At 43.2% G+C, this 26445-nt stretch overlaps 1 protein-coding gene and 1 non-coding gene across 5 annotated transcripts; both read left to right on the top strand.

Moving 5' to 3' along the window:
• Positions 1 to 26445, top strand: LOC108697348 (chromodomain-helicase-DNA-binding protein 4). 4 transcript variants are annotated; one of them, XM_018227301.2, is made up of 40 exons: positions 1 to 154; positions 2200 to 2375; positions 9385 to 9503; positions 9629 to 9814; positions 10094 to 10212; positions 10302 to 10552; positions 10768 to 10895; positions 11023 to 11152; positions 11239 to 11417; positions 11816 to 12052; positions 12138 to 12335; positions 13835 to 14043; positions 14158 to 14289; positions 14387 to 14483; positions 14625 to 14816; positions 14914 to 15114; positions 15205 to 15342; positions 15438 to 15559; positions 16445 to 16618; positions 16754 to 16895; positions 17158 to 17289; positions 18352 to 18469; positions 18862 to 18986; positions 19068 to 19302; positions 19466 to 19638; positions 20016 to 20196; positions 20505 to 20591; positions 20723 to 20811; positions 21185 to 21318; positions 21420 to 21564; positions 21819 to 21984; positions 22296 to 22375; positions 22528 to 22660; positions 22748 to 22795; positions 22891 to 23022; positions 23250 to 23358; positions 23519 to 23651; positions 23750 to 23945; positions 24320 to 24483; positions 25512 to 26445. In XM_018227301.2, exons 2-40 carry the CDS (start codon positions 2297 to 2299, stop codon positions 25527 to 25529), a joined length of 5631 nt encoding a protein of 1876 aa, XP_018082790.1. In that variant the 5' UTR covers positions 1 to 154; positions 2200 to 2296; the 3' UTR covers positions 25530 to 26445. The 4 variants fall into 4 exon arrangements, with proteins under 4 accessions (XP_018082790.1, XP_018082791.1, XP_018082788.1 ...); XM_018227302.2 differs by having other exon boundaries at positions 11236 to 11417; positions 25515 to 26445; XM_018227299.2 differs by having other exon boundaries at positions 11236 to 11417.
• On the top strand, positions 22087 to 22223 carry LOC121396657. Its single transcript, XR_005963104.1, has one exon.

Genomic DNA, 26445 nt, shown 5'->3' with positions numbered 1-26445 from the left:
GTGTTATTATGGGATGTCAGGGGCCGCCCATCTCCCCGGCAACGCGCTGGTTGTTATGGTAACGGGGCGGGGGCAAGGGAAGGGGCGGGGTTTGTAGCATCACTGCCGGTGTGTCGGTGAGAAAGGAGCGGGAGAGGCAGTGTATGTGGAGCGGGTAAGTGAGGGGCTGTGGGGGCCATTCAGGAACATTCAGGAACTTAGTGTGAGTCCGGCTGGGGCTTGTGTCTCGCTGGGCCCGAGGTCTGGGTCTCAGTTCCGGGGTGTAAATTCCCGAATTGGGCTGCTGGTGACACGGGGTGTCCGTCCTGCTGTCCCCCGGCCACTTACTTACAACTCCCGGGACCTCCAGTAGCTGCTCCTGGAACTGCAACTCACGTTCCCTGTGTTTCTTTTGTGTCCTGACAATTCAGCCTGATACTGCCCCGGCCCCAGTACTGACCCCCCAGTACTGACCCCCCAGTACTGACCCATATGGACCCCCAGTACTGACCCACATAGGACCCCCCCCCAGTACTGACCCATATTGACCCCCAGTACTGACCCATATGGACCCCCAGTACTGACTCATATGGACCCCCCAATTACTGACCCACATGGACCCCCCCAGTACTGACCCACATGGACCCCCAGTACTGACCCACATAGGACCCCCCCCAGTACTGACCCATATTGACCCCCAGTACTGACCCATATGGACCCCCCCCCAGTACTGACCCATATGGACCCCAGTACTGACTCATATGGACCCCCCAATTACTGACCCACATGGACCCCCCCAGTACTGACCCACATGGACCCCCAGTACTGACCTGATACTGACCCCCCTAGTACTGACCTGATACTGACCCCCCCAGTACTGACCTGATACTGCCCATATGGACCCCCCAGTACTGACCCATATTGACCCCCAGTACTGACCCATATGGACCCCCCCCCAGTACTGACCCATATGGACCCCCAGTACTGACTCATATGGACCCCCCAATTACTGACCCACATGGACCCCCCCAGTACTGACCCACATGGACCCCCAGTACTGACCTGATACTGACCCCCCTAGTACTGACCTGATACTGACCCCCCCAGTACTGACCTGATACTGCCCATATGGACCCCCCAATTACTGACCCATATGGACCCCCCAGTACTGACCCATGTGGACCCTCCCAGTACTGACCCATGTGGACCCTCCCAGTACTGACCCATATGGACCCCCAGTACCGACCTGATACTGATCCATATGCCCCCCCAGTACTGACCTGATACTGACCCCCCCAGTACTGACCCATATGGACCCCCAGTACTGACCTGATACTGACCCATATGGACCCCCAGTACTGACCTGATACTGACCCATATGGACCCCCAGTACTGACCTGATACTGACCCATATGGACCCCCAGTACTGACCTGATACTGACCCATATGGACCCCGAGTACTGACCTGATACTAATCCCATGTGTCTGGCCTGATCTCCTCCAATATTCCTTATCTTCAGTAGGACCTTATTTACTTGCTCCTGTGCCCCCCCAGATACAGGCCCATGTGTCATGAGTCCCCCCAGCTCAAGGTACCAGCCTGATACAGACCCCCCCCCCCCCCAGTGCCTGATATGTATTTGCACCCCCTGAACCCCTGGTACCAGGATCTCCCATTTTTCATTACTGGACCAACACTGTCTTGTGTGTTGACACAATGGAACCATGAGAATATTGAGTTGTGTAGAGTCACAGTGGGTTCCATACATGTCTATGTGCTCGGCCGGAACACTTACCTGTGCCCTACTCTTGTGTGTCCTGTGTACTTACAGTTCTAATGTGGATCTGTTGTATGTGTGTATTGTATTGTACCCCATAGTGTGCTCTTCTATGTATTCCCATAGCTCACTCTAGATCTTTGCTGTTGGCCTAAAAAACAAAGAACATACCTTGGCAACTGAGGAGAGCTGTAGTTCAACTGCTGGAGAGCCGCTGTATTGTGGCTCTTTCCCATTCCTTTGCTACTGTATTATGTGCTCATTATGTTACCTCTTTATGGCTCTGTGATGTCGGCTGCTTCTGGCTTTACCTGGCCGGCATGGCTTCTCATTGAGCATCAGTATGGGCCCGGCCCCTGGTTTTGGTTGGGTTGCCATGGATTTATGGATAGAGCCATGTATTAAATGAGCTTGTACTCACACATTTGTCTTTTTCTTGCAGCACCCTATCCAGTGCCACACAGTGAGCCCTCACCTCAAACATCGGCTGCATTTCTCTGCTGCTTCTTCTTGCCACCTACTGCCGCTCCTCCCTGGGCATGGCCTCCAGCCTGGGACCTTCTTCTCCCGGCAGCGATGGTGAAATTGAAGTGATGCTCAACAGCAGCATTCATCAAGGTAAAAGCACTGGAAGCCGCACCTGTGTAATCTTGTGCCTATTTTATTAGCCAAATAAAGTGATTTCCTGAATCATTGTGTGTAGAGTTTGGTTCTGATGGGCTCACTCTGGGCTCAGTGCTGAGTTTGCCTGGGTAGTGTAAATAACAACGAGGGGGATTGGACTCAGGACATAGATGTGCCCCACATGATGTCTGCTTTATGTGAGAGAAAGGTTCAACATGGCTATGTTTTTATATTCTTCTTATACGTTGTGTCGTCTTTGGGACTGATGTTTAATCATGGGTATAAGGGTAGCCCCCAAATGGTCTGTGGCCTTTATGATACACAGAATTGATTGGCTGTCAGTCATTTTATTTATGGCCAAATGCTGTGTCTGGTGCTGTTTGTAAAGGTGTATTTTGGTGGTTTTGGGATCAGCCTGTGCATTGTTTTGTATGGGGTGTGTACATTGTTCTGGCTATCTGGGTTCCTGTAAATTATATATATCTGGGTGCTACAAACTTAGATTGTAAGCTCTACGGCCAGGGACCTCCTTCCTACTATGGCTTCCCACTATGGCTCTTACCACATAGCATTTAGAGTAGGACTACACGGCCGCCTTTGATGCGTTTCCATCGGATCCAACGTTGGGCGAATAAAAATCACGCGTCAAATCAGATGCGACAGGAACAAGGTAAGTAATATAAAGTCGGATGGTGTCGCAACGGTAATCCGATGTGACACAACTTTCGGATGCTGACGCAGCATTTGCATCAGAAAGTCGTGTCGCGTCGGATCACCGTTGAGACGCCATCCGACTTTATATTACTTACCTTGTTCCTGTCGCATCCGACGGAAACGCATTGAAGTCGGCCGTGTAGTCCTACCCTTAGGTAGGCGATCAAAGCAACAAAACGCCAGCGTCAAATCGAGTGCGACGGAAATAAGGTAAGTAATGGACATGCCGGATGAAGTCGCAGTGTTGATCCGACGCAACACGACCGTCTGATGCAGCGTCTGAATCCCACAGTCGTGTCGGATCAACGCTGCAACACCGTCCGACAATGCTTATTTCCGTCGCATGTGATTTGACACTGGCGTTTTGTTGCAGTGCGTCGAAAAGAATCCTACCCTTAAGCTCTTTATCCTATTATGATTTCTGTGTATATTTATTATGTGATTTGTCTTCCCCATGTGTACTTTTATAATACACAAAAGCCATGAATATCTTGTAAATTATATCCTTATAAACGATGAGTAGTGATGTCATTTGTCACATGACTCACTAAAACGTGTGTATTATAATAAATAAAAGTTACCACTTGTTGTAAAATATGAGGATATTATAAGTAACCTCGGAGTTCCATGACCTGTATTAAAGCACTAGACCTTCGGCCTCGTGTTTTTATATGTTCATGGAACTCCTCTGTGACTATAATATCCTTATAATACACAAAAGCCATGAATATCCTGTAAATGATATCCTTATAAACGGTGAGTAGTGATGTCATCAGTTATAAACAGTGAGTAGTGATGTCATTTCTGTCACATGACTCACTAAAATTTGTGTATTATAATAAATAAAGTACCCCCAGTTGTAAAATATGAGGATATTAGAAGTTACCTCGGAGTTCCATGACCTGTATAAAAACACTCGGCCTTCGGCCTCGTGTTTTTATATGGTCATGAAACTCCTCGGTAACTAATAATATCCTTATATTTTACATGAGGGGGTACTTTATTCACTATATAATACACAAAAGCCATGATAATCTTGTAAATGATATCCTTATAAACGGTGAGTAGTGATGTCATTTGTCACATGACTCACTAAAACTATAATATCACATGCATTCTACAGAATACAAAGGAACATATTGATTTAGTTGGTTAAAATGACTGCTTGTGGGCTTATGTTGGGGGATCTTGTGCACCTGGACTTGGATTTGTGTATATAGCTCTGCATAGCCTTTTTTGTTCATGGGGGGGGGTGGTATTACAGAGAGTTAAAGTGCTGGTTATGGTTTTGTTTTGACCTTCCAGGACTTTATTTTTAAATATTCATACAAATAAATCCCTTTAATTAGTAGTAGTGTTTTAATATAGCAGGGCCTGGAAGGGGAATAATGCAGCTAATGCTGTCGCTACAGCAGACTCTATACATACGTGGACTTGAATTGTGGGGGAGGGGAATGCTTCTGACATACCTAAATATCACATCCCCCCCCCCCACACACACACACACACACACACTTATCTATTCTATTTGGCAATCTATTCTATGTAGAGGGCCTACATTCAGCACATGGTATGTATGTAGAGCTGTACTGTGTATAACATAGAAGGCCACACAGCAGGTAAAATGCATTGTTCCTAGGGATCCAGCCAGTGTTGTACGGGGGCATCCATTGTAAATATTGATGTCTCTGTGCCTTTAATTGGGGGCCACCTTGTAATACTGCTGGTCACTTGCACATTCAGTATGTACAGGATTCGGAGTGCTGCAGCGTGTTTCTTGGAGTTATAACTGGGTCCCTGGCAGGGGGAGCAGCAGCTACAACAAGTGGTGAGTTATAGTTGAACATTGACTGCATTTGGTTGCAGTGTGTATATACAGTCAGGGGACTGTTGTATATTTACTGCAGTTGGAAACGCTGTACCTCGGCTTGTGGAAAGCGTGTAAAATGTAAACAGTGGCCCCAGAAGTGTCTGGCGTTAAAGAGGGGCTACTTCCTGCAGTAGTCGTGACGCACAGTGCTGGGGGCACAGCCATCTTATCAGAGTGGAAAAGTAAAGCCATTAACTGTCCTAAAGAAACAAAAGCTGCCCCCCCACACACACACACACATACATACACCTCCCTTCTCTGAGCCTGCGTGTGCATAGTGGGAGGTTATGGGGTGTCTTTGTCAAATCTAGTGCAGCCCCGCCCACTTTACCTTGCTGTTGGTTTCTTTTGCATTGTGGGCGGGACTATGTGTGACAGCCCCTCCCCTCCTCTGCCTGGTTATGGCCAACCCAATCCCCCTCCTCTTTCTCCTGCACTCGGATCACTTGTGTGCAGCTTTCTCTCTCCTCTTGTAATGGGCCAATATGTACTGGATTCCCCTCCTTTGTGTCCCCTGTGCCACCTCTATGGTGGGCTGAGCTGCTGATCCTCTTCATTGCCGTCTCCCCTCCCCCTCCACGTGGCCTGCTTGTCCCCGGCTTTTGTTGTAATTGCTGCAACTCGACCCGGCAAATGCCTAAAGGGCATGAATATTGCCATCACCATATTTAAATATGAATGGAGAAATTGTAGCCCTGTGATAGTCGTAGGCCATGGTGTATATACACATATTCCCTTGCCACCTTAAAGGAGAACTAAACCCTAAAAATGAATGTGGCTAAAAATGCTATGTTTTATATACTGTGCTTATTGCACGAGGCTAAAGTTTGAGCTTGTCAATAGCAGCAATGATCCAGGACTTCAAACTTGTCACAGGGGGTCACCATCTTGGAAAGTGTCTGTGACACTCACATGCTCAGTGGGCTCTGATTGGCTGTTGAGAAGCTAAGCTTAGGGCTCGTCACTAATTATCCAGCAGAAAATGAGCTTCCCTGGCTGTAATATAAGCTGATGCTACAGGTTTGCTGATTATTCAATTCTGATGCTAATTGCAGTGGTTTCTGTGCTGCCATGTAGTAATTATGTGTATTAATTACTAATCAGCCTTATATTGTGACATTTCTATTCTATGTGTACTGTATAGTGTGAGTGGCTCCCTAAGCTCAGTAAGTGACAGCAGCACAGAGCATGTGCAGTGAATCAGCAGAACAGAAGATGGGGAGCTACTGGGGCATCTTTGGAGACACAGATCTTTACTGCTAAACGGCTGTGGTTGCCTTGGGCTGGTACAGAAGCACAAAACATCATGTACAACATTTCTACCTACTTATTTAGTTTTACTTTACTTGTCCTTTAAAGTGGACCTGTCACCCAGACACACAAATCTGTATTTGAAAAGTCCTTTTCAAATTAAACATGAAATCCAATTTCTATTTTTTATTAAAGCATTCATAGCTGTTGTAAACTCTTTTAAAAATCTCAGCTGTCAATCAAATATTGTCTGCCCCTCCTCTATGCCTTAGGCAATTACTTTCACTTTCCATTCAGCACTTCCTACATGTCACTGCTCTCCCCACATTCCCCCCAATCTCTTCACCATTTAATTGTGTAACCAGGACATGGGGATGGACATTGGGTCCCACATTCTGATGCACAAACAAGATTCTGAGATGATACAAGACTTGTCTTAATAACAGTGTCCACAAAATGGCTCCTGCCTGCTTGTTATAATTATGAATTCCCAGACTGAAGGAAACAAGATTCAAATAATGTATACAGCATAATTAAAGTTTATTTTGCTTGACTAATGTGATAAAATAGGAATTTGAATAATTTTCTTGGGTGACGGTTCCCCTTTAAATCATTTAACTGTAGTTAGGTGCCAGTGCACCCCTATTCCATACGGTTCATATTGGGAAACTGTCCATCATGGCAGTGATTGGTACAAATCTATGACGTTTTGGAGGGTGGTTAGCTCCTTAAAGGGGTTGTTCACCGTTGAGATAATGTTTATTATGATGTAGAGAGGGATATTCTGAGACAATTTGCAATTGGTTTCAATTTTTTATTATTTGTGAATTTTGACTTATTTAGCTTTTTATTGAGCAGCTCTCCAGTTTGCAGTTTCCAGGGTCTAATTTAGCCTTATAGAGCATTTACTGTTTAGAAGGGGTCAGCAACACCCATTTGAAAGCTGCAAAGCATCAGAAGAAAAAGGTGAATAATTATCACATTAAAAAAAATATATAATTAAAACCAATTGCAAAGTTGCTTAGAATTGGCCATTCTATAGCACATTAAAGTAACCTTAAAAGTAAACCACTCTTTTAAAAAATAAAGTGATTTGTAATGGATTTAGTAAACTGATTTCCAGCACTAATCGTATAACCCTACAACAGAGTAACCCTTAAAAGAAAATGATTTCTCCTTAGGAGAAAGACCATTTTTTACGTTGCGTTTTCAAAAAAGAACAGCCAGGCGTAAATACGAATAAACTGCATTACCACTGAAACTAATGGAAAACGCACTGAATTCTGCACTGAAATCCAATTCTCAAAAGAGCAAACAGATTTTTTTATATTCAATTTTGAAATCTGACATGGGGCTAGACATACTGTCAACTTCCCAGCTGTCCCAAGTCATGTGACTTGTGCTCTGATAAACTTCAGTCACTCTTTACTGCTGTACTGCAAGTTGGAGTGATATCACCCCCTCCCCCCCCCAGCAGCCGCCAAACAAAATAACACTGGGAAGGTAACCAGATAGCAGCTCCCTAACACAAGATAACAGCTGCCTGGTAGATCTAAGAACAACACTCAATAGTAAAAATCCAGGTCCCACTGAGACACATTCAGTAACATTGAGTAGGAGAAACAACAGCCTGCCAGAAAGCAGTTCCATCCTAAAGTGCTGGCTCTTTCTGAAATCACATGACCAGGCAAAATGACCTGAGATGCACCTACACACCGATATTATAATTAAAAAAAAGAAACGCACTTGTTGGTTCAGGAATGACATTTTATATTGTAGAGTGAATTATTTGCAGTGTAAACAGTGTAATTTAGAAATTAAAACTACATCATAGAAATCATGACAGAATCCCTTTGAAGGGCATGTAAAGGCAGAAAAATAAAATCCAATTTTTAATTTAATGAAAAAGAAACCTATCTCCAATATACTTTAATTAATAAATGTGTTCCGTTTTTACTAGAAACCTGGCTGTATGAAGTGAAATTCTCCCTTCATTTACTGCTGTGGATAGGAATTGTTAGACGGTCCCTAACTGCTCTGCGGGGAAACAATCATACTTATGAACAGCAGGGGGAGCCCTCGACTTACTTCCCAGCCATGCAGAACTCAAGCAGCTTTGTTTGTTTCCCTGTAGAGCAGTCGGCGACTGTGTAGAGATTTGTATTGGATTTTATTTTTGCCTTTACATCCCCTTTACTGTTTCCAACTCCAGCTGCAGGGACAAAGATCATGGAGCCAGATTTAAACAGATAAACTGGGATTCTATTTGAAGGATTATTTTGCTGCAGCCACTGGTTCTGCAGAGTTGGAGAAAGTTTGTATTAAACAATACAAAAACTATAAAATCCACATTAGATTACATGACAACACAGGACCCAGTGCAGTCTGTATATTCTGATTATTAATCAGTCTTGTGTATCAGCTTCTGGCAGATATTATTTGACTTGTGCTGTTTTGATCATTTATGATGGTCCCTAAGCAGCCCAGATCACACTGAGCATGTGCACAGTCTTAGTCTTGCAAAGATGTATAACAAAGTTACAAGATGGTGACCCCCTGTCGCCAACTTTGAAAGCATAAATCATTTGTTTGATTAGGCTTGTGGTGCAGTAAGTGCATGTTTATGTTTAGTATACACAATACAGCATTTCTAGCCTTATTCTATTTTAGACTTTACATGCCCTTCAAGAGTCAAGTAATATAGAAAGCTAATGCTCTCCTTGGGTGTAAGCCCATTCTTCCCCCAAAACACGCCCCATCGCCTAACAACCAACATTAACCCACCCATTTGTATTATTTATAGGAATTCACCAAATCCAGGATTCGGTTCAGGATTCGGCCTTTTACAGCAGGATTCGGCCAAATCCTTGTGCCTGCCCGAACCGAATCCGAATTTGCATGTGTAAATTAGGGGTGAGTAGGGAAATCACGTGACTTTTCGTCACAAAAAAATGTTTTCAGCTTTTTCCTTTCCTACCCCTAATTTGCATATGCAAATTTGGTTTGGTATTCGGCTGAACCTTTCACCGGGAATTCGGACGAATCACAAATAGTGGATTCGGTGCATCCCTAATTATCTACCCCTTTCTGGTCAACCATTAATCCATTAATGAATTTGTAGTGGGGCCACACTTGCTCTGCTACTAATACCCTAATCTCTCTTTAAAGATGATGATGACCTTGATGAAGACCTTTCTGAGGTGGAGACTCCCAAGATAAAGAAGAAAAAGAAACCCAAAAAAGCTAAGGAATCTAAAACCACCAAAGTGAAAAGACAGAAAAAAGAAGTGAGTGACACGGCGGGATTACTATGTTCTGGCATGTTAAACCTGAGCAGACATGGTGCTGGAGCAAAAATATTCTGTTTACATTGCACTCAGGTTCTCTCTCTCTTTCGCTCTCTCTTTTTTAGGATATGGACGATAGCTCAGGGGAAGGTAATGATTATGGAGATGATAATGGGGGACCTATTCACTCTGATAGTGAAGGCAGTAATTATACCCCTGGCAAGAAGAAGAAAAAGAAGATGGCTCAAAAGAGGGAGAAAAAGTCAAAGGTCAAGCGGGATGAAGATGATGAGGACGATGATGATTCCAAGGTCTGTTTACAGTAAAGCATTCAACTTGCCTAACATGTTGGAGCTAATGGAGCTTGCAGCTAATTGAGGTGGATTGCAGAGAGAAAAAGGAAATTAATTTTTAATAAAAATTTTTATTTGGAAAAAATGGAGTCTGAGAGCTTTCTGGATAAATGCTTTCCGGATAACAGATCCCATACCTGACGTAGGATATCCCACCCAAATACAGGGGGTGTCACAGAACATGACTGGGGGACTAGTGTTGTTGCCTACTTAACAATTCATCTTTGTATTTTTCAGGAGCCAAAGTCTTCTGCACAGCTTCTAGATGACTGGGGCATGGAGGATATTGGTCATGTGTTCACTGAAGATGATTATCGTACTCTTACCAACTACAAAGCCTTTAGTCAGTTTGTTAGGTTTGTCCTGCCTTTCTGCCGTTTCCTCTATTTTTGCCCAACCCATCTCCATTCTTTTTTCTGACTTGCACACTTTTCCTCCTTTTTAGGCCACTCATTGCAGCCAAGAACCCAAAGATTGCAGTCTCCAAGATGATGATGGTGCTAGGAGCCAAGTGGAGAGAGTTCAGCACCAACAATCCTTTAAAGGGCAGTTCCGGGGCATCCGTTGCAGCCGCTGCAGCAGCTGCAGTTGCAGTGGTGGAGAGTATGGTTGCCAGCACAGAGGTCGTTGTGCCTCCTCCACCTCCTCCAGTGACTGAAGTTCCACTGCGCAAAGCCAAGACCAAGGAAGGAAAAGGTTAGTGGCAGGGTACTTGCTCCTTCTCCTGTGGGTCTTGAAAATAATATTGTCCACAATTATGAAATTATTTGTAAAGCAGTGTTCCCAGTTCTACACATGTGGGTATGTAGTTAATGATAATAGAGTCTTGTTTTGTGGTGGCACTTTTATGATATTTTGTTTTAACTCTGTTGTAGTAGTTCCTGAATGATGTCTTCACGTTCCTCCCTTAGGGCCCAATGCCAGGAAGAAACCAAAGGTTGTTCGTCCTCCTGAGACCAAGAAAGCCCCTAAGGCCAAAAAAGTGGCACCTCTTAAAATCAAGCTGGCAGGCTTTGGTTCAAAGCGCAAACGCTCCTCCGTGAGTACCTCAAAGTGGTTATAGTTTTATGTGGTAGGCACATGTATTTTTGTTCAGGAGGGACTACAGCCCATGAGATGCAACTTGTAATTGATTCTTCATCTAAAACCTAATGTCCTGTCCACAGAGCGAAGAAGAGGATATGGGTGCAGATTCAGACTATGATGAGGGCAGTATGAACAGCCTTTCTGTATCTGATGGATCCACCAGTAAAAGCAGCCGGAAGAAGCTTAAGGCCACCAAGAAGAAGAAGAAAGGTGAAAACGGGGAATGGCATGTGCAGCAGTTGAGCTTTAGGTTCTTTTGCTGGAAAGATGAGTTTAATGCTGTTTTTCCTTAGAAGATGAGGGTGCTGGAGGAGGAGCCGATGGCTATGAGACGGATCACCAGGACTATTGTGAAGTTTGCCAACAGGGCGGAGAGATTATTTTGTGCGACACCTGCCCCCGTGCTTATCACATGGTTTGTCTCGACCCTGACATGGATAAAGCCCCAGAGGGCAAGTGGAGCTGCCCACATTGTGTGAGTTCCATATTAATGGAAACGTGAAAATACTAGAAATCTTGTGAGGCTGTTGCATGGTACCCAGTACCCACCTTATTATCCTTTTTGTTAGTATATTGCCCATTGTGCTATCATTGTATCTTGGACATTCTTTTCTCAATCTGTATTGCTGGCCCTCGATTGAATGGCAGGGATATCTCAAATAATTTGTGGGAATGGCAATTCGTTGTTGTCTGTGAATAAGAACATAGTTACTTTGGCTGAAAAAGACAAAAGAGCATCAAGTTCTACCCCTCCATCTGACCCCCGGTGCATATATTTACACATACCCATACAGACCTGGAGAATGACTTGATACCTCTATACATATGGATGTACAGTATGCTGGAAATGAAATATTTGTGTCTTCATCATAGGAAAAGGAGGGTGTCCAGTGGGAAGCAAAGGAGGATAATTCTGAAATAGATGATGATCTGGATGACACTGTGGGTGACCCAGAAGAAGAAGACCTTCACATGGAGTTCTGTCGTGTATGCAAGGATGGAGGGGAACTACTCTGCTGTGATGTCTGTCCTTCCTCTTATCACATCCATTGTCTCAATCCTCCTTTACCAGAAATTCCCAATGGAGAGTGGCTGTGCCCTCGATGCACTGTGAGTATCACTTTTTTCCTGCCTTATGGAATGACTAAATTCATTATGACAGTGTTTCTTAAACGCTTGTTTGTGTTTTGCACAGTGTCCTTCGCTGAAGGGTAAAATACAGAAGATCTTGACCTGGAAATGGGGACAGCCTCCTCCAGCAACTCCAGTACTTCATCCTGCTGATCCTGATGCACCACCCCCCAAACCGCTGGAAGGCCGTCCAGAAAGGGAATTCTTTGTCAAGTGGCATGCAATGTCTTACCTGCATTGTTCTTGGGTGACTGAACTGCAGGTAAGGACCATTCCCTGTCACACTGTTACAGAGCTGCATTTTTCAGAGACTTGACCATGCTGCCATAACAGGGGCATTTTATCTTTTTTTTTTAAGGTAAAATTTTATTGTATTAAAACATATAATCCTAACATAAAACATGTCATTGAATGTGTATAGTAGGCATTACAGCAAGGGGAAAGCGATATACATTGAATTAGTATTTCACTCAATTATTTGGTTGGTATTTGTCAACTTGGGCACTGCATAGGATTCTGTTCATCTATCTGAGGTCTTAAGGTGGCCATAGACTCCAAGATCTGCTTGTTTGGCGACATCGCCAAACGAGCGGATCTTTCCCCGATATGCCACTAAACTACATGGCTATATCGGGTTTAATTCGAACGATCGAATTACGATGCGCCAAGCGTCTCCGACGGGTCAGTCGGGTAAAAATCCAACCTTCCCGATCCATATCGTGGCCAGATATCTATCGGGAAGCCTCCATACACGGGCAGATAAGCTGTCAAATCGGTCCAAACGACCGATATCGGCAACTTTATCTGCCCGTGTATGGCCACCTTTACTCCTCCCTCTCACTAATTAACTGTCAAGATTATCCATGCCTGTGTCCATAGATAAAGTAACTGTACACTCATGATATGCAGTTCTGAGTGTTTTAGCTCATGTTAGGGTTTAACCGCTTAGTCCACCATGGGCTCCAAGTTCTTTTTGAATTTTTTCATCGAGCCTATAGCTAATAATGTAAGTTTGATAAGAGGTAAATTCTGATTCACCATTGTGATCCACTTTTGTATAATGGGGGTTTAGGCCCCATCCACGCCATTGCAATTATTTTCCTAGCATCGCATACGAGGGTTCTATATATGGTTCTGGCATGGTTAGTGGTTATGAGATCACCCAAGACCCCCTAGGATACACACCTTTGGTGTTAGCAACCTAGGAAAGTCTAATTTATCTGCTAAAAGCTTCATAACTTCAGTCCAGAACTTGGCCACAAATTAGATTTTTAAAAAGCGCACACCCAATCTTAATTCAATAGTGAGGTGCTAGTCCCATGAAGACCGCCCAAATAAAGTCTCCCAAAAATTCAGTACAAAAATAGATATAGGGACTGCACACTCAAATTTAAAAAGGCAAAATTTTATTACATTTACAAAAATACACTTAAATTTTCAGATATGGCCCAATATTGGCCCAGGGCCAATACTGGGCCAATATTGGGCCATAGCTGAAAATGTCCCTATATCTATTTTTGTACAGAACTTGGCCACCACTGTGAGGTCTGGGATATCGGTCTGCCATTTATTGAAGGGTAGGGAGATTGTGGGGCATTTTATCTTTAAAAGGGAAGGGCAGTGTATCTGCAGGCAGTATCTGCCTACCAAAGGCTTTTTAATTACTATGAATAGGGCTGCACTGTGTGACTACTTGAAATGGGCACAGATAAGGTCGTTTTTATTATCAAGCCTCTGAAGTGTGAGATTTTCTGTCTACAGCTGGAGCTGCACTGTCAAGTCATGTTCCGTAACTATCAAAGGAAAAACGACATGGATGACCCTCCCGCAGGAGACTATTTGGGAGACGAAGAAGAGAAGAGCCGCAAGAGGAAAAACAAAGATCCTAAATATCTTGAAATGGAAGAGAAATTCTACCGGTATGGAATTAAGCCAGAGTGGACGATGGTTCACCGTGTATTGAATCACAGGTAATTAAAAACAAAAAGGTTTCTTTATGAATGACAACTTTCTTGGTAACTACCAAAAATGCTATAAAGTAGCATCTATACAGCTTCTAGATGCATTAACCTTTTCTTCCTCAGTGTCGACAAGAAGGGTTACATCCATTACCTGGTTAGGTGGAGGGATCTGCCATATGATCAGGCATCATGGGAATCTGAAGAATCTGACATTCAGGACTATGACATCTACAAGCAGGCCTACTGGAATCACAGGTTGGTGATATAAAAATGTCCCACTGCTAGTAGCAAGGCAAATATCATGTCTCCATGTATGTTTATAGTTTTTCCCTTGTCTTTACCCTATCTGTAGGGAACTGATGTGTGGAGATGAGGGACGACTTGGAAAGAAGGCGAAGAAAGTTAAGCTTCGAAAGCTAGAACGCCCTCCTGACACTCCTGCTGTTGATGTAAGTTACGTAACATTATGTCTGATCATCGAGTTCTCCCTCTTAACAGTGTTTGCTCTTTTACTTTTATAAGCTAAAGCTTTTGACAGATCAAAAGATCCTGTTCTTTCTTGAATTGAACATATTCCCTCTTCTTCTCAGCCTACAGTTAAATATGACCGTCAGCCTGAATATCTAGATTCTACTGGTGGAACGCTTCACCCATACCAGCTGGAGGGTTTGAACTGGCTGCGCTTTTCATGGGCTCAAGGCACAGACACCATTCTGGCAGATGAAATGGGTTTGGGCAAAACCGTTCAGACTGCTGTTTTTCTCTACTCCTTGTATAAAGAGGTAATCCTAAAATCCCTGCCTACTTTTTTTTTTCTTTCTACCTGCTTTGTCCTTTTTGCCTCATTCTTAATATTTTGAATTTGCTTTTATCTCTAAGGGTCACTCTAAAGGGCCTTTCCTGGTAAGTGCTCCACTTTCCACCATTATTAACTGGGAGCGAGAGTTCGAGATGTGGGCGCCCGATATGTATGTGGTTACGTACGTTGGAGACAAGGATAGCCGCGCGGTCATCCGAGAAAACGAATTCTCCTTTGAAGACAATGCCATACGTGGGGGTAAAAAGGCATCTCGCATGAAGGTGTGTCTGAGTTAGAAAAGCCTGAGAAATCATCAGATAAGTATGTGGAAGTCATTTCTTTATACATACCGTTTATTTTTCTTTCCACAGAAAGAGGCCTCTGTGAAGTTTCATGTTTTGCTCACATCCTATGAGCTGATCACTATTGATATGGCTGTGCTGGGTTCAATTGATTGGGCTTGTCTGGTGGTGGATGAAGCGCATCGACTAAAGAACAATCAGTCCAAGGTATGAAGTGAAAGACAACTGATCTTATCACGTGATCTAGCCATCTCATAGATTCTTTGTACCTCACTTTAATCACAACCCCCTCATCCCCTCAGTTTTTCAGGCTGCTGAATGGATATTCTCTCCAACATAAACTTCTCCTTACGGGAACGCCCCTGCAGAACAACCTGGAGGAGCTCTTCCATCTTCTTAACTTCCTCACTCCAGAGCGTTTCAAGTATGTAACATCACTGCAGTTTCAATGCAATTTCCAATTCCAAACTGCATTTCCAATCTGAATGTTTGAGTCTTTATATGTTTAAGCATTTAACGCAAAGATATTTATTAGGGAAAAGATTCCGCTGAATACCGAATCCGAATCTTAATTTGCATATGCAAATTAGGGGTGGGAAGGGAAAACATTTTTTACTTCCTGGTTTTGTGACAAAAAGTCACAGGATTTCACTCCCCTCCTCTAATTTGCAGATGCTAATTAGGATTCAGATTCGGTTCAACCAGGCAGAAGGATTCGGCCGAATCCTGCTGGAAAAGGCTGAATCCCGAACCGAATCCTGGATTCAGTGCATTTCTAATATTTGTCAGTACTAGCCAGATATTAGTTATACCTGTAGATCGCAGTGACTGTAAAGGTTACCAAGCATTTGCCTCAGTCTACCTACAAAGCTTTGTGCCAAGATGTCAGTAGCCCCTCATGCTGCTAAACATTTGGCCTATTTTATAGCCATTCTCCATTTCTATGAGAACAAAGAGACTAATTATATGGAATAATAGATTATAGTATGTAATGAAAAGAGATTAGGAGAACAGAGGTTGAGTGAGGAGAGGAAGAATAATAGAGAGTGGGCCCCCTGGTCTAAGGTTTTTTGGTGATCCCCTGGTGTCCCAGTCCGACACTGGAACCCATCATAAAGCTATAAAGAGGCAGAAGAGAGAGCTGCTGTCCTAGGAACTGGTCCATGGGAGAGTGTCTGCATTAAATAAAGCTGATCTCCCCTGAATGTTTGCTCACTGACATGGGGAACAGCCAATGAAGAAATCGACCTGTAAAGATTAAAGGCAATATCCACCCCAAAGACACAATGTCCATTCATTATTTTTGTAGTAACTTGGAGGGTTTCCTTGAGGAGTTTGCCGACATTGCAAAGGAAGACCAGATAAAGAAACTTCATGACATGCTTGGTCCTCACATGTTGCGCCGATTGAAAGCCGATGTGTTTAAGAATATGCCATCGAAGACAGAGCTCATTGTCCGTGTTGAGCTCAGCCCTATGCAAAAGTAAGTGCAAAGTTCCCGGCTACTGATGGATAACTGAATGGATACATTACCCTTTAAAATACTTGCCGATACCCTCACCCTCATTGCTCCAGTACTGTAGGATTCCCCCCATACTCATTTCCTTTTCCTCCTCAGGAAATATTACAAGTTTATCCTCACAAGAAACTTTGATGCGCTAAATACACGAGGAGGTGGCAATCAGGTGTCATTGCTGAATGTTGTGATGGATCTTAAGAAATGCTGCAACCATCCATACCTCTTCCCTGTGGCTGCCATGGTAAAGACATTCATAATGTTTGTTTGTGCTAAGACAATGCTCCCGTTTAGTGTGTGAGGGGAAGCTGTTTATAATGGCAGGTCAGCAGAAATCTTTTATTTTTACATAATTCTATGATCCCTCAGGCCTCTCCTTTCCCTGCAATTATTATTGTTTTTTTAATGACATCTTCAAGCGCTAGGAGGGGTGGGTGGAGTGTTAATGGAGCAAGGGATCAGACAACCACATAATCTGGCCACTGATTGCATGATTCCGATTATAGGAAGCACCAAAGATGCCCAATGGCATGTACGATGGCAGTGCCCTAATTAAGGGGGCTGGGAAACTGTTCCTGCTGCAAAAGATGCTTCGCAAGTTGAAGGAAGATGGACACAGAGTTCTGATCTTCTCACAGGTATGAAGCTGAGCAAACAGATTTTTTTGTTTTCATTTTGAAATCGAACATGGGGCTAGACATGTTAGTTTCCCATGTGCCCTCAGTCATGTGATATCAGCCCCTCCCTTTCTCCACCAGCAGCCCATCATCAGAACAATGGGAATGTAACCAGGTAACTGCTCCCTGATACCTGCATTGTTCGAAATGCTCCCATTCCTCAACTAGTGCTAGATATGAGAACAGCACTGGCTAGTAAAGATCTAAGTCTGGCAAACCCAAGTTGTAACTCCTTCAGTTCCATTGAGTAGAACAATAGCATATCTGAAAGCAGTTCCATTGTGAAGTGCTGGCTCTTTCTGAAAGCCCAGGGCCAGGTACAATTACCTGAGACGGCAGCCTACACACCAATATTGCAGCTACAAAAATGTTATTACTGAAGCAAATTTATTTTATGTATTAGAGTGCATTATTTGTAATGTGAACTGTGTCATTTAGAAATATAAACAACACCATAAAAATCATCAAAAATCAAACAATATCTTTTTAAATACGACTAACTGTTGCTGTGTGGAGTGTTGCATTATAAACACAGCGTAAAGTGTTTTGTGGTTTTTTTTGTATCCACCTTCGGAAGCAGCCCTGAGACGGGGGGTCGCCGACCCCATAAACTGTTATAAATGATACATTTCTTATCTTTGTCCCTGCTGAGCAGAATCTCTGAGTTTCATTACAGGCAGCTGTTAGAATTGATACAATAGTTGCTGATACTCCAGAGATGCTGCTGAGAAATGTATCAACTCAATGTTGCTAAATTGTAACAGTTTAGAGTCTGCGCATGAATTACTGAGCTGTCCGACTCAAACACCAGAGACAGGAACATTCAACTTTACACTTAGATTTTGGAAAAACAGTAAAAAATAAAAAATTGAAACTAGTTGAAAAAAGTCTTTATTTCTGGGGAACAGTCTGAAAACAACTGAACTGAAAAAAATGTTTGGAAGGTGAACGGCCCCTTTAAGTGTTTTTCTTCCTTCTCTGTATTGTGTTTTCATACTCAAAGTCCCTTTCATGCGTTTGTAGATGACCAAAATGTTGGACCTGCTAGAAGACTTCATGGAGCATGAAGGATATAAATATGAGCGAATAGATGGAGGAATCACAGGGAACATGCGCCAGGAAGCAATTGATCGTTTTAATGGTAAGCTCAATGGGGAAACGGACCTGTGGTTTTCCGGATAATGGATCTTTCTGTAATTTGGATCTTCATGCCTTAAAACTACTAGAAAATCATGCAAACATTAAATAAACCCAATAGGCTGGTTTTGCTTCCAATAAGGATTAATTCAATCTCAGTTGGGATCGAGTACAATCTACTGTTTTATTATTACAGAGAAAAAGGAAATCATTTTTAAAAATGTGAATTATTTAATTATAATGGAGTCTATGGGAGACGGCCTTCCTGTATTTCGGAGCTTTCTGGATAACTGATGCATGTCTCTTTCTACTTGATTATTACAGGTCTGCTACACTTTTATGCGAATGCTCTTTGTTCTACAATATGATTATCCTATAGATTTATTTTCTTCCCAGCTCCTGGAGCGCAGCAGTTCTGTTTCCTCCTGTCTACTCGTGCTGGAGGTTTAGGAATTAATCTGGCAACAGCAGATACTGTAATCATATACGACTCTGACTGGAATCCTCACAATGATATTCAGGTAAGGAATGGTTTTGCTGTGCTTCCGTTTTGAACTGTATAGTCTGTGCAGTCTTTGAATTATTATTATTTATTTGAACAGGCTTTCAGCAGAGCTCATCGTATTGGTCAGAACAAAAAGGTGATGATCTATCGCTTTGTGACACGCGCATCTGTAGAGGAGAGAATCACTCAGGTTGCGAAAAAGAAGATGATGCTCACTCATCTGGTGGTACGACCTGGCCTGGGATCAAAAACTGGCTCCATGTCCAAACAGGAGCTTGATGATATCCTCAAGTTTGGAACCGAGGAACTTTTTAAAGACGAAGCTACAGAAGGTGAGTTAATTGCAGTGGGTTGTTAAAATTAATTTTGCTTCTATAACTAGTATAGGCAGCCTTCAAAGGATTTTAATTGGACTGCTGGGACCCTTTAAACTCGCCAGTCCATGCCAAATAACTTTCACTGTGACTGGTTCTGATCAATGATATTCTTTCATAGGTGAAAACAAAGAAGGAGAGGAGATCAGTGTCATCCATTACGATGACAAGGCCATTTCTCGTCTATTGGACCGGAACCAGGATGAGATTGAAGATGCAGAATTGCAGGGAATGAACGAATATCTGAGCTCCTTCAAGGTGGCACAGTATGTGGTCCGTGAAGAGGAGATGGGGGTGAGTTTGGGAGTGGTTATTTGGAGAGCTTTTGTGCATAATAACTAGGGATGCACTGAATCAAGGATTCAGTTTGGGTTTCAGTGGGATTCGGATTTGGTCGAATCAGAATTTGCATATGTAAATTAGGGGCAGGAGGGAAATCTCGTAATTTTTATCGCAAAACAAGGAAGTATATTTTGCCCCTTCCCATCCCTTATTTGCATATGCAAAATCTTTTGCGGAGGATTCGGCCGAAATAGTGGATTCGGTGCATCCCTAATAATAACTAAACATTGTTGGCTGATCAGAACTAGCACAGACAATACTAATTCTTTATGAGCCTACTAGAATAAGTATTGAGGGGGTGGTAATTATTTATTATGGATTTGTTACAGGATGAGGAGGAAGTGGTCCGTGAGATTATTAAACAAGAAGAAAGTGTAGATCCTGATTACTGGGAGAAACTTCTCCGGCATCACTATGAACAGCAGCAAGAAGACCTGGCCCGAAATCTGGGCAAAGGAAAGAGAATACGCAAGCAAGTTAACTACAATGATACCAGTCAAGAGGACAGAGGTTAGATCAGTGGCTTTCACTTTCTTTTTTTAAGTTTAGGTATTTCCCATGAGGTTCACTATTTGAGCCAAGGCAAAGCTAGAATATAAAATGATTGACTCAAAGCTATTTAGCGTAAGATTTGTCTTTACCCCACAAATCTTATTCTAATTGCACTTCATGCTGGTCCTTAATGAAACAACTCTCTCTCTCTCTCCTTTGGAGGGCTATTCTCACAATTTGTGAATCACTGGATTAGGGTAAGGCTTTTATCCATGCCATGTTTTTATGTATTTAACAATTTCATCAATATTTGCTTCTTAACGCAGATTGGCAAGATGATCAGTCAGATAATCAGTCCGATTACTCAGTGGCTTCAGAAGAAGGAGATGAAGATTTTGACGAGCGATCGGAAGGTAAGGCCTTTCTGCAGACAAATGCCTTGTTTTACTTTGGTTCTGTATCTTTTGCCCATCTTCAGACCACCCCCTTTTTTTAATACATCTTCTAATCTCAATGCCTTTGGGTTTGTGTCCTTCTTTAACAGCTGCTCGTCGACCAAACAGGAAAGGTTTGAGGAATGACAAAGACAAGCCACTTCCTCCTCTGCTGGCTCGTGTTGGTGGCAATATAGAGGTATACACTGCACACTAAATAATCATATAAGATGCACCGACTTGTATGGTCATGAGCAATAAAACATTATGAGCAAAGGTGTTTTGTTCTCCCCTTCATGGACCAAAACTGAACAGTACGAATCTAAAAAAATAAAAATATGGAACTGTTCAGTCATATTTCCAAGACTTTTACCCTAAATTTCACTAAACATGACTAAACGCAACCTACCAGAGCAAATAGGCATTCTTCCCAAATCTCTTTACTTTAAATGCCCTTCAGGCTGGGCCCACTCACTGGTTTAGCCCAACCCCAAGGGCACCCAGCCCACAGTTTGAGAACCACTTCTCTATGGATATCATACAATGCCCTAACATAAGTCCTTCTTGTTTAGGTGCTTGGATTCAATGCCCGGCAAAGAAAGGCTTTCCTGAATGCCATCATGCGCTATGGGATGCCCCCTAAGGATGCCTTTACCACTCAGTGGCTTGTCCGAGATCTGCGTGGAAAATCTGAGAAGGAATTCAAGTAAGGGGACAGTTATTTGCATGGTCTATATAGTCTGACTTACCCTTTAGCCAGACTTCCCCAGTGCTCTACTCTATACTCATTTTTTCCATTTTATTAAGGGCTTATGTATCCCTCTTCATGCGGCACCTCTGTGAACCTGGGGCAGATGGAGCAGAAACTTTTGCTGACGGGGTCCCAAGAGAAGGTCTTTCTCGGCAGCATGTGCTGACACGGATTGGCGTAATGTCTCTGATTCGCAAAAAGGTAGCGCTGTGCATTTCTTATATTCAATCACAATAAAGCTTTGTACAAAATATAATAGATTGCATTTTAATGTATTTTTTTTGATGTATCTGAGAAACTAGTTCAGTGTTGAGGTCTGACCCTGTTTCTTTTATTAACTCCAGCTCTGAGCTGGTACATTTGAATTCAAAAGAGAATATTCCACAGCACTGCTTGGGTTGTCACAGGAAATAAAATGCTGTTCTTTTGGTGCTAACATGATTTGTTTCCCACAGGTGCAGGAATTTGAACATGTGAATGGGCGCTGGAGCATGCCAGAGCTTGCAGAAGCAGAGGAAAACAAGAAGGCTTCTCAGATTGACTCCCCCTCTCCCAAAACACCCACTTCTTCAACTCCAGGAGATACACAACCCAACACCCCAGCTCCACCGGCTAGCAATGGTAATTAGCAATGTCTTCTAATCATTGACCGTTAACTAATTCCACATTCAGTACTCCATACTAATTTGAGTTTTAGAGTAGCCTTATGTTGAAATATCTGTATTGTCCATGCTGCTTGGCTCTGCCTACCCTCTGTGCAGAATTACTGGGGGTCTGCGGCTGGACGCACATTGACCCTGTCTGTTTAGGAGGGCTGCACACAGTTAAAGTGCACTCCCTTAAAGGCTTGACAGAACATTACAAAAGGTGAGTTACAATAAGGCTGCCATGCTTTTTCCCTGTGTGGCTAATGTATATCATTTGTTTTGCAGAGGACGGTACAAAAAGTGAGGAGGTCCCTGTAAAAGAGGAAACTACAGACAATGAAGTGAAGTCTGAGGAGAATAACGAGGTTAGATTGCCATTGTTCCATGCAGAACCCCTCTTTCACCTGGGTATTACCTCAAGTCGTCTGGAAACTTGAGCTTCTCCTCCTATGTAGCACATTGCACTACTGATTACCTTTCTCTTGCCTAATAAGTTCCAAACTTCTACTCTGTCCAGACAACGCAACCTACTCCAGACGCACAGTCTCCAGCAGCTCAGACGGAAGAGAAAAAAGAAGAACCGGTAAAACAAGAGAAAACCTCACCGCCGCCACCACCAGCTACTGAGCCCATGGAAACTGACCAGAAACGTAAGTGTCTTTCGTTTTATTGCCTGATGTGATGTGTCACCATTTTTGCATCGATTGGTGCCGACACTTGTGTTTTTGTTTTAACAGCGGAGCCTGAGAAAGTAGATGAGGTGATCACTTTGGATGACATAAAAGGCGAGTAAAAGTCTAAGCAGCCATGTTTAACCTGCAGGCAGTCTCTATGGTCTGTGTAACCTGTGTTTACATCTATGGCCTCTCTTTATTTACAGATGACGTACAGGAAGTTACACTCCAGAATGGCGAGACACCTAAAGAGACGGCTGAGGAGAAAATCAAGAAAGCATCTGCTGCTGCTGCAAAACAGAGGTTCATGTTCAACATTGCAGATGGTGGCTTTACAGGTAATGTGGAAGGCACTGTGGATCATAAGAATTAGGATTTCTATTTAGAGTGTAATCAAAATGTACACACTGGGAAGGATTGAGATATATTTTATTAGGATTATAAGGGACAGGAGGACTAAATATATTGTTGCAGGGACAAAGCTATATATCTTGCACTGTATGCAGGAGAAATCGTACTGTCTGGATCTGGAAACTAATGTGTTGCCCCCATATTTCCCCCCCAGAACTTCACTCCTTGTGGCAGAATGAAGAGAGAGCAGCCACAGTTACCAAGAAGACCTATGAGATCTGGCACCGAAGACATGACTATTGGCTATTATCTGGAATCATAACGTATCCTTTGGATCTGATGATATTCATTCATAAATCTGCTTGAGCTGGAGTGTGTGTGTGAACATTTACAACCTATATAATGAGGGAGAGACTGGGTGAGATGATTATGTTTGTGCATTTGAATGTTGTTTGCCAGTACTTTTCCTGAGCTTTGAGACAGTCACGGTTATGCACGTTGGCAGGACAGCCAGAGTGACGTGCGCTATGCTCTCCTCAATGAACCCTTCAAGGGAGAAGTGAACAGGGGCAACTTCTTGGAGATAAAGAACAAATTTTTGGCTCGTAGATTTAAGGTTTGTCCAAATGTTCTGCTTCATTAGCCCTCTGGTGGGGTATTTCCACTCTCATGCATTTCTGTGGATCTGACATTTCCACCATTCCCCATCCACAGCTCTTGGAACAGGCTCTTGTTATAGAGGAGCAGCTCAGGCGAGCGGCTTACTTGAATATGTCTGAGGACCCCTCCCATCCATCTATGGCTCTAAACACACGATTTGCTGAAGTTGAGTGTTTGGCAGAGAGTCACCAGCACCTCTCCAAGGAGTCGATGGCAGGGAACAAACCAGCAAATGCAGTGCTACACAAAGGTATACACAATAAAAGTGCCCAAACTAATTCTTATTTGACCAGAGCATAATAAATATCCAAATGAAAAGCATAAAACAGGAGGATGATTTAGACAAGCTGTTTATTGACCGTGTCTACTGATCACTGGCTGAAGGTCTACTGGGAGATCCCCATCTAGCTTTTGGGCACCCCTGTTCTAAATCATCCCTTGTTTACCCTTTTCTCTCTTTATTAGTTTTGTATAGCCCTTTGTCTAATTGCTATCAGCTGACACTACTAGCCAGCAATATGAAAAAAATCTTAGGATTCTTGCTATTAATTCACATGCTCAGAATTGCCCCAAGAGGGTAGAAAGAATAGTGCAGATGTGGCTCCAACATTTGTTTCTCCCCAGTCCTGAAGCAGTTGGAGGAACTTCTAAGTGACATGAAGGCAGATGTCACCCGTCTCCCAGCCACCATCGCTCGAATCCCTCCCGTGGCTGTGCGATTGCAGATGTCTGAGAGGAACATCCTGAGCCGGCTGGCAAGCAGAGGAGGCGAACCCCAACCACAGCAGGTAAAGGTTCTCTGTCTTGCATTGTTGCACTTGTACCCTATTTGTACTGCTTAAAAGACTACCGTATATACTCGAGTATAAGCCGAGTTTTTCAGCCCCCAAAGTATGCTGAAAAACTCTACCTCCGCTTATACTCAGGTCAAGCGCAAAAAAGGTAGCCGGCGTCCAAGAATAGTCGCCGGCATCCAAGAATGGTCGTCGGCGTCCAAAAATGAGAAGCCGGCACCTCCAATGGGAGCAGAAACCCTCAATTTTTTGATTGAAACTTACCAGGCTGCATTTCTCACCCTAGGCTTTTACTCGAGTCAAAAAGCTTTCCCAGTTTTTGGAGGTAGAATTAGGTACCTCGGCTTATACTCGGGACGGCTTATACTTGAGTATATACAGTAACCCCTAAAAATGAATAGGGCTAAAAATGCCACATTTTATACAGTGAACTAATTGCACGAGGCTAAAGTTTGAGCTTGTCAATAGCAGCAATGATCCAGGACTTCAAACTTGTCACAGGGGGTCACCATCTTGGAAAGTGTCTGTGACACTCACATGCTCAGTGGGCTCTGATTGGCTGTTGAGAAGCTAAGCTTAGGGCTCGTCACTAATTATCCAGCAGAAAATGAGCTTCCCTGTAATATAAGCTGATGCTACAGGTTTGCTGATTATTCAATTCTGATGCTAATTGCACTGGTTTCTGTGCTGCCATGTAGTAATTATGTGTATTAATGACTAATCAGCCTTATATTGTGACATTTCTATTCTATGTGTACTGTATATTGTGAGTGGGTCCCTAAGCTCAGTAAGTGACAGCAGCACAGAGCATGTGAATCAGTGAATCAGCAGAAAAGAAGATGGGGAGCTACTGGGGCATCTTTGGAGACACAGATCTTTACTGCTAAAGGGCTGTGGTTGCCTTGGGCTGGTACAGAAGCACAAAACATCATGTACAACATTTCTAGCTACTTCTTTAGTTAGGCTTTACTTCTCCTTTAACTGTTTTATACTAATGCTCTCACCCATCTCTATTTGTCCAGCAGATAACTCAGCAATAACAGAACCCCTGTTTTATGCTTTTCATTTGGATATTTATTATGTTAAGGAGGCTGGAGCTTCTACCCCACATCAAACATTCCCAACTAGAAGCAGAGACCTGGGTTTAGGCACTGGACACACCACCAAATGATTTCCCGGGAAAGACTCGGCAGAGCTGAAAGGAAGCCCAGGATGATAAGCAAAGGATCTATGTCACAGGAGAATCCTGGAACTGCGAGGCATCACTGTGACTGCACAAGCCTAAAGGCAGATAATACGGTGCTGCTGCTGCTGCTTCGCAGTGGGGTTCACCCCTCACTTAGTGGATGGGGTTCAGGGTCCCATCAAAAACCCCAAAGACCAGAAGCTCTCCCTGTGCGTAGGAGCAAGTTGCTTGTTGAAGGAAATACTTTTTTTGTTTATTTTTTATCTTTAATTTTATTTGCTCCAGTCCCCCCCCCCCCACACACTGCCTGGGGAAGGGGGGCCCAAAGGGGTGACAGACACCCTACCTCCATTCTTTTTAATACAGAACGCTTTGTCCTATAATAAAAGACAAAATACTATTCTGAAAGACGCTGTGCTCTATGATGATGGGGTGACAGCAATGTGGGCAGCACTTAAAGGGGCTGTGTGACTTGCTCCAGGTTTGCCATTGGGAGGGCTTGTACCACTTTAACTGGCTGATTTAAACACACAGATCCATTGTTCTGGAGGGTGGATATGGGTTACCTCTGGCATTATTACATTTTTCCAGAGACACTCGCTTATTAAAGGTAAGTTATCGGTTTTAGAACGGTTTCTTTTCCACTAGAAATTTGTTACATATATGCGCTTCCTACAACTCTTAATATTCCTGTTCATTTCCAAGCAACAGTTTGTTGCAATGTTTTTGAGATAACCAGTTTGTTTGAGTAAATAAATGGATTTACAGTG

The sequence above is a fragment of the Xenopus laevis genome, chromosome 7S (genome assembly GCF_017654675.1).
Source record: "Xenopus laevis strain J_2021 chromosome 7S, Xenopus_laevis_v10.1, whole genome shotgun sequence".
In the NCBI taxonomy this organism is placed as follows: Eukaryota; Metazoa; Chordata; class Amphibia; order Anura; family Pipidae; genus Xenopus; species Xenopus laevis.
Note: the sequence above shows the minus strand (reverse complement) of the source record. Positions and strands in the feature narration are given on the sequence as shown.